Below are 8,685 nucleotides of genomic sequence, written 5' to 3'. Positions count from 1 at the left end.
GGCGACCGTCAACGCAACTTTGTGTGTGTGTATTAACGCAGTCGGCAGTGTGACATTGACCTGTGTTCATATAATACCAGGCTGTACACTGTGTGTGTGAGTGTCTGTGTCATTTTGCAGAGCGACAAAAAAACAACAGACTTAATCCAACTGTTATTAACACACACACACACACCCACACACACACACACTCTTATGGGTCTTGTTGCGGGTCAGTGACTCAGTTGTCAGTCGATTTTTCCTCTTTGTTCGGCTCACACTTGTCTGCATCAAGGTAAGATTTTATAGACTTTATATAAATATATATAAATACTACTGAAAAAAAAATCATTAAATACATTAAACTGCTTTGAATATGTGAGTATTTTCATATTCAAATAAAAACATATTAAAATCTACATTTTAAGTGTTTGAATTGCCTGTAATTCTTACTTAAATCATCTTTTATTGCAGCCCTTTGTTGTTGTTTTTACATAGTTTCCAGGATTTTCTAAATGTAAAAAAATATTTAAAGTGCTATTTAAATATTATAATCTAAATGATATAATGTGTCAACTATGAGAGGCAGATAAATGCGCACACATATTTAAAACTAAGCCAAAGAAATAACAGTAAATTGTGTAAATATGTCTGTATATTTATTCTCTAATGAAGACAATAATTGTGAAATAGTTACTTTTAAATTTGTCTTAATTATGTGGAAATATCAAGTCAATCCAACTATACAATATTTAGTATTGTATGATGGTTTTTTTTTGATAGTCAAACGTTTGAAATGTGACATAAACATTGAAAAAATATAAAGATTTGTAAAGATTTATATATCTTTTTTTTCCCCGATAATAAAAAAAACCTCCTTTGGGATCTTTTATATTTTGATATTAAGGCCAAAATTATTAAAATATGTTATGCTGTAAAAATTGAGATTCATAAATGTCTTAAGATTCATAAATTAGATTGTTAGCATATAATCATATATATAATCAGATCATCTAAACATTTAACATAGAATGAAATACTGTACAGAAATACACCTGTGAAGTGGGGACCTTTTGCTTTGTGGGAACATTTTATCCAACACAAGTTTTATTTTTAAAGTTTAACACTTGTTTTTAGGTGTTTGTTCAGATTTAAGTTGTGTTGTTTATTTATGAGTGTTGTTGTTGTTGTTGCTGCTGCAGATGATGGATGAAGAAGCCACCAAGCGCTACTTACGGGTCGGCGATGATGAGCCGAAGCTGAAACAACCTGAGGTACAAACTTCACCTGACTGCCGTCTGGTGGCGGATCAGGGCAGCACGGGAGGTTTTTGAGGCTCACAGGACTTAAGCTCGTCATGTTACTACAGATAATAATAGTTATTATACAGTTATACAATGTTTGGAAAATTAACATTTCCTACCAACTGAACAAAATTTTTTGGAGAAATTAGGGCACAAAATGTTTTTGAGTCAATAAAATAACGATATAAATATGGTATATGCATATAATTTAATAAGTGTTAAATACAATTGTAGTACATATATTTTAGATAAATGTTTCAAGTATTTTTTTTATAAATATTTACAGGTGTAAAAACTCTAATTATACATTAAACAATAACCAGTGAATACAAATTCCAAATGTGTTATTATGCACGTTTATGTGTATCATCTTCATGTTATACAATATTTAAAAATAGGATTTTAATATCTATATAAATATGGTTTATGCATATAAATAAAAATGGGTTCTATTAATATAGTATATTATTGCAATTATAGTTGAGATATATGTTAGGGTATTTTTTAAATAAATATTTACAGGTGTAAAAGCTCCGCCCCAATCTCCTTCTCTCTGTGTGTGTGTGTGTGTGTGTGTGTGTGTTACATTACTCCCTTGATATTTTACAGCGAATGAATCATAAACTATATCTGCTTCTGTACTACACACATGTGTCATTGCAGATAAGAGATAAAACAATGACTCACAGACTGACTTTATCTTCTTTTTGATTGATCAATTTTCCATAAAATAATTCAATAAAATTCATAATTTCTGAGGAAAAGTGATGGAGAAACTAAACTGGAAAATTACAAAAAAGAAAGAAAACGTTAAACAACCAATTTATTTTATTCAAACCCATTTACAGTATAAACAATTTCTTATTGTTTTTGTTTTACTGGAAACATTTAAAATTAGACATTATTTCCACCATCCTTTAGAATCTTTTTTTGTAACTTCTTTTTTTAATAACTTCTCTTTTTTTTATATAAAATTCGTCACAATAAAAAAAAGATCATTTTTTTGACACAACTCTAGAATTACAAAAAAGTTGAATGAACTAGTATAAATAACTTATAGATTTATTTATTTATTTTATTTTATTTTTTAAATGAAAGGTTTTGAAATGACTGGAAAATCACTGTGTCCATGTGAGTGAGAACAGAGCACGTTTAATGATTGCTGGCTCAAACAATAAATTCTCTTTATAAAATGACAGAAAGATGGATGGGAAAAACATGAAGAATGAATGGAGAAGTGCAGAAACGACAGGAAAAAAGAGTGTGCAAACACGAGCTTGTGATGAATGACCTGCTATTTTATTGAATGAGGACATTTCAGCTGTGACAGTGTTTATGGGTTAAAGATAAGACTCGGTGTTTGCTTTTATATCTGATTTCACAGGATTGCCACAACTTGAGAATAAAAATTCCCACAGATTTTTATTTTTTACCTGTTTATGAATATTTATGTGAAGGTCACAGAAGCAAAGAATTGTTTACATATGTTATAAACATCCATGAATATTGCTGTCATGATAATTAAATATTGAATATTATAAAATTAGAACAGTAAATGACTCACAGATTGATTATTCAACAGTTTTTAAAACTTTTATGCACATTAATATCATGTTAATATCATGTATTATGTTTTCTTTATACATATACTATATTTAAAGTAAAGTAAAGTAAAGAACTACAAAAAGAAAACTGTCGCTGTTTATACTCAACCTCTTTTATAAAGTGTGGAAAAAGTAACGACTTAACATCATGTCTACAAAAAGGGTGGAAATAAACGGGCCACACGAGGCTCTAGAGCCACAGGTTGAAGACCCTTGGTACAAGTAATCAGCAAAATAATCAAAAATGGTCAAAATGAGTTGTCCTAGTAGTTTTACTTATAAGTGAAGTGTCTAAACGCAGACTGAGGACAAAGTGCAACAAACATGTCTTCTCTCTCTCTCTCTCTCTGTCTCTCTGTCTCTCTCTCTCTGTCTCTCTCGCTCGGTGGTAAAGCGAGGGTGTAAAGTTCAGGTCGGTGAGGAGGAGAGAGAGAGAGAGATCACCGTGCTGCCGCAGAGGAAGACAGACGACCTGGACGACGGCGAGGAGGTGAGTGGGACGCACAAACACACGTCAGTGAAAGACATTTCTGTCAAATCTGCTGCTTCAGGTCCAGACTTCACTCTGTCGTCTCATAGTTTGGGATTTTTCAGTAGTTTTAGTTTTTATTTAGTTTTGCCTTTTTGTTTTTAAAAATTAGTTCATTTTTATTTTTTGTAAATGCTTAGTTTTTATTTTTTGTAAATGCTTAGTTTTTATTTTTTGTAAATGCTTAGTTTTTATTTTTTGTAAATGCTTAGTTTTTATTTTTTGTAAATGCTTAGTTTTTATTTTTTTGTAAATGCTTAGTTTTACTTTAGTTTTTATTCGTTTTTATTTTTTGAAAAATGCTTAGTTTTACTTTAGTTTTACTTTAGTTTTTATTAGTTTTTTTAGTGTTCAGGTTTTTTTTTCATAAAATGCAGTATTTGACAGGTGCAAGATTAGAAAATGTGATAAAAAAAAAACAGCAAAAGATGCCATTTTAAAAGTTTATTAGGACAAATGAACAACCGTCTCTGAATCAACTGAACTTGAACAGTTGGATATATATAAAATAATTACCAATGCTGTTAATTTCTCTTATTACGATTATTTGGTAATCATCTTAAAAAAGTGGGTCACGTGTGTGTGTGTGTGTGTGTGTGTGTCCACATGAAGATGGCACCGTCGTCCCCCTGCTGTTTGTCTTGTAGCCGTCTAAAGGACAGATGTCCTCGACCTCAAGGACTCGTCAGCCTGCTCATCACTAAAGGTGCCGACAAACATCTGAAATTAATGTAAATGTAAATTATGTGATTTAAAATAATTTAAAAACTTGTGATTTAAAAACTGTGTGTGTGTGTGTGTGTGCAGCATGTTTGTTTGCGCTGCTCTTCGGGGTCGTCTGGTCCATCACAGGAAGTGAGTGTTTGCCTGGAGGAAACTTGTTCGGCATCGTCATCCTCTTCATCTGCTCTGTGATCGGAGGGAAACTGGTGGGAATGATCCAACTGCCCACGCTGCCCCCCTTCCCCCCGCTGCTTGGTAAGACCCAATGATCCGATCTGATGTACTATATAATCTGATCGAATGTAATCCAGTCACTAGCCATTCCAGTCTTGGAATCCAAACTTGGGGTATGAAAGGTTTCTGAGTTGGACGTCCGAGTTCAGGGGACGTTCCCATTGAAGGAAGTGACGACAAATGGAACGGACCATAAAACACCTTCCCCTGTGTGTGTGTGCAGGTATGCTGTTGGCAGGTCTACTGCTGCGTAACGTTCCCTACATCACAGATGCCGTCTTCATCGACACTCACTGGTCTTCAGCTCTGAGGAACATCGCGCTGTCAATCATCCTGACCAGAGCCGGACTGGGCCTGGACCCCTCGGTACACACACACATTTGGACAGACTAACTAAACCCTTATCATAACCTTAACCACAACCAGGTAATGACTAACCCTAACCTTAGCCAGTTCAAATCTTAGTCCTAAACTTCACCAGTTCCTCAGAAATTAAGTTCTGCCACATTAGGACCAGGTTTTGGTCTCCACGAGGACCATACTGGTCAGTGTTCATAACAGGAAATAAGGAAGCCCCTCACCACTTACCCTAAAATCAAATCTTAACCCCATAAACGCAGTTTAAAGAGTGACTGTGACTTCCTGTGGTTTTATGGTCCTCACAAATATGTATGTACAAGTACACACACACACACACACACACACTAATTGTACGATGTGTGTGTGCAGGCGCTGCGTCGTCTGAAGGCGGTGTGCGTTCGTCTTGCGATCGGCCCCTGCATGGTGGAGGCCTCCGTCGTCGCTGTGGTTTCTCACTTCCTGTTGGGTCTACCCTGGGTCTGGGGCTTCATCCTGGGGTAACACACTAACACAAACACACACACACATACACAAATTGTTTTGTGTGTCTGTGTCCGGCGTTGACTCTGTCTCTCTCTCTGTCTCTCTCTCTGTCTCTCTCTCTGTCTCTCTCTCTGTCTCTGTGTGGTAGTTTCGTCCTGGCCGCGGTGTCTCCAGCAGTCGTCGTTCCCTCGATGTTGCTCCTGCAGAGAGAAGGATATGGAGTGGAGAAGGTAAATCGCCAGATTGATTCTACACTCTGCCACCAGGAGGCGCAGGGGGACAGTCAGTCGGAGCTATTATGTATTATGTTATAAAGAATCTCTAGCACCACCTGCAGGGTGCACAGATGTTTTTCTGTGACCTTTAGCACCTTCTGTGCACTCGCTCCAGTAATCACAACCATCGCCTTGAAGTCAAGGCCACACCAACAAGACCAAGGTCAGACTTGTACCAAGACCAAACTTTGATTGCAGTCACTCGTGCAAACCATAAACCGGGCGTTTGCAGACGTTTTTATGACATTTCTATCGTCCACAATAACAATATAACAATAGCATTGTATCTTTGGCGACATCACACACAGTGAATCACCAGGAAAAACATGATGACGTACCGTTCTTGAAAGGGTGTCCCAATTTGTGGGACTGGATTTTAACCACGACCCCCTGGCATACTCCACCTTTTGCCCTATGTCAGCTGGGATTGGCTCTGGCAAACCCTCACAACCCTCATGTGGAGGATAAAACAGTAGACAATGAGTTCTTCAGTCTTGGTCGTGGGTACACTTTAGTCTCAGAACTTGCTGTTCTGGTCCTCACACCAGCACGAATGGTAACTTATGCGATGCACACAGCCTTATGTACTGGAACGCCATGGAAACCACTTACAAACCGGCTTGGGAAGTTCTTGACGTTTTAGTTTTAGCAATGTTTCTTGATGCTCCTCTGACTTCATGTTCTGTGTGGTTTTCGTAGGGAATCCCCACTCTGCTGATGGCTGCTGGGAGTTTTGATGATATTTTAGCCATCACAGGATTCTCCACCTGCCTGGGAATCGCCTTCTCTACGGGTTAACAACTATTCTTCATTTGATTTGATTCTGTTGATTCTGCTGATTTCTGCTCAGTCCGTTCACTGCGTCTGTGTTTGTGTCGCAGGCTCGACGTGGATGAACATACTGAAGGGTCTCTTGGAGGTGGTGGGAGGGGTCGTTGCCGGGATGATCCTGGGTCTGTTCTTGTACTTCTTCCCAAGCAAAGACCAGGTTTGACATTTTAATCTAAATACAATTCAAATTCAGAAAGACCGGGTTTCTGACATACCTTTGGATGTCCCTGCAGGAGGAGTTGGTGTTGAGACGGACTCTCATGTTGTTGGGTTTGTCCATATTCTCTGTCTTCTTCAGTCATGTTGTTGGTTTTGCTGGAGCTGGTGGTCTCTGTACCCTGGTTCTGGCCTTCCTGGCCGCACTGGGCTGGAAATCTGACAAGGTGAAACCCATCAGAACCACTTTAATCTGAATCTCACATCAGTCCTGTGTGTCTTTGAACTGAAAGATGTTTTAATCTTTAAATCCAGGCCCCGGTGGCGGCCATGGTCGGTCAGTCATGGGATGTTTTCCAGCCACTCCTGTTTGGTCTGATTGGAGCAGAGATCACCATAGCAACCCTCAGCCCCAGCACTGTGGGTCTGGGACTGGCCTGTATCAGTATTGGTCTGGTGATCCGCCTGCTCGTCACCTTCCTGCTGGTACATTTCGGAGGTTTCAACTTGAAGGAGAAACTTTTCATTTCTGTGGCCTGGCTCCCTAAAGCCACCGTTCAGGTCAGTGCCCGAAACCCTAGAACCTCATCTGTGTCCACAAGAACCCCTGGGTTATCTGGAAAACCTCTAAAAGAATCTTTAGTTGACTCCTAAAACTTCACACAGGACTAAAAGAAGATTCAAGATAGACCTGTTGTTGTTGACTATCGTTACTTATTCTATGACTTTAGGATGACAATAATCAACCAAAAGAACACTACAACATTGTGTAGGAACCCTATAAATGCAACAGTGACCAGAAGAACTGCTGAAATGATCAATCAAACCTCTTCTAGCACTATACTTACCCACAGAAAGGGCCGAAAACCTACCCAGTCATGACTGCCATCTACTAATTGATCAGTAGATTCCTCTACATCCACCAGAAGCTCTTTGACATCAAAAAGGTCCACTAGAACCGCTCAGATTTGTGATCCCAAGAGGCACAACCGCAAAACACTTCCGCTCTTATAATGTATGTTTTTTGTCTGTTTACCCTTCAGGCTGCTATTGGCTCCAAAGCACTGGACATGGCACGGGAGGAAGGGGACGAGGCCATGGTAAAGTTCGGACTGGATGTGCTTACGTTAGCAGTGTTAGCCATTCTGACCACAGCTCCCATTGGGGCACTGGGTATCGGCCTTGCGGGACCACGCCTCCTGGAGCGGCAGATCAAAGGTCAGCAGTTTGACTTTGTCTCACAATTTTACTACTTCTATTCACAAATGTAAATAAATACATTTTATTGTTTTGGGTGGTTTTTTTTGGCAGAAGAAACAACGGGCGAAGAAACAAACCCAAGTGGCATCAATGTTGAAAAAGACAACGTGACCCTCGAGAGCAAACTATAAGGACAAACTGAAGAAAAGTTATTTACCACAACTTTTTTTGCACATCATTTATTTATATAATACATTATATATTTGCTGTAAGTTTTGTTTATGCCGTCATATGCTAATGTTAGCCTGTGCTAGCTACTGTCACTAACCAAGTGTTTATGTTACTACGATGTTACTACGACGATGGTCTGGGAGGAGAATTCACCACTTTTATCAAATGACTGTAAAACAAATATCTATCACTGTATCGCAAGCATTTCAATAAAAATACAAACTACAACAAACATTGATCTGATGAACTGTTGAATTATAAGTTAAAAGTCTATGTCGTGTTGATTGTGTTGTCATTGGCAAATCATTAGCTGTGGTACCTAGCAGCAAACATCCTATCTGTCTGAAACTTTCCGAAAATTTAACGTTAACTTGTTGCAAGATTGTGACAACAACCATCTTTGAAGTTCTTTGAAGAGTACGACGTTGGACCACTGTTCAGGAATAATCTGGGACATTCCGAACTTAGTACATAGCCTGCTAAACACAGTCACAATTATCTCAGTTCTGAATAATTACAAAATGTTTTGTTTTAAAAACTCTGAGTTGTTTATATTTTAAAATCGGGTTTGCATTCAAACATTCGTTTACCCCTAAATTAATGTTTTGCATTTTCTGGGACTTCAAAATAAAAAAATAAATGTAGACAATACAATTGTTAATTTAAATGAATTGATGTAACTGATTTCTTGCTTTGCACCTTCAGGCTTCCGTACATTTAGCATGCCCTTCCTTTAGGGGGAGCTTTTGTTTTCAGACTGACTGAAAACCGTGACA

General features: G+C 38.1%; 1 protein-coding gene across 1 annotated transcript; it reads left to right on the top strand.

Moving 5' to 3' along the window:
* The first annotated feature begins 196 nt into the window (after nucleotides 1-196).
* On the top strand, nucleotides 197-7,935 carry LOC131456339 (sodium/hydrogen exchanger 9B2). Its single transcript, XM_058624607.1, has 14 exons — nucleotides 197-274; nucleotides 1,182-1,253; nucleotides 3,282-3,377; nucleotides 4,029-4,122; nucleotides 4,224-4,394; nucleotides 4,597-4,739; nucleotides 5,103-5,230; nucleotides 5,365-5,446; nucleotides 6,191-6,284; nucleotides 6,373-6,479; nucleotides 6,556-6,705; nucleotides 6,794-7,039; nucleotides 7,522-7,696; nucleotides 7,790-7,935. Exons 2-14 carry the CDS (start codon nucleotides 1,182-1,184, stop codon nucleotides 7,867-7,869), a joined length of 1,638 nt encoding a protein of 545 aa, XP_058480590.1. The 5' UTR covers nucleotides 197-274; the 3' UTR covers nucleotides 7,870-7,935.
* Nucleotides 7,936-8,685: the final 750 nt, after the last annotated feature.

This window comes from Solea solea, chromosome 3, assembly GCF_958295425.1.
Source record: "Solea solea chromosome 3, fSolSol10.1, whole genome shotgun sequence".
NCBI lineage: Eukaryota > Metazoa > Chordata > Actinopteri > Pleuronectiformes > Soleidae > Solea > Solea solea.
This window is presented reverse-complemented; position numbering and strand designations above follow the sequence as displayed.

Coding starts and splice junctions, on each gene's coding strand:
- LOC131456339 (XM_058624607.1), top strand. CDS start 1,182: ATGATGGATGAAGAAGCCACCAAGCGCTACTTACGGGTCGGCGATGAT. Junction 4,123..4,223: donor CAGCCTGCTCATCACTAAAG/GTGCCGACAAAC, acceptor GTGTGTGTGCAG/CATGTTTGTTTGCGCTGCTC. Junction 4,740..5,102: donor GACTGGGCCTGGACCCCTCG/GTACACACACAC, acceptor GTGTGTGTGCAG/GCGCTGCGTCGTCTGAAGGC.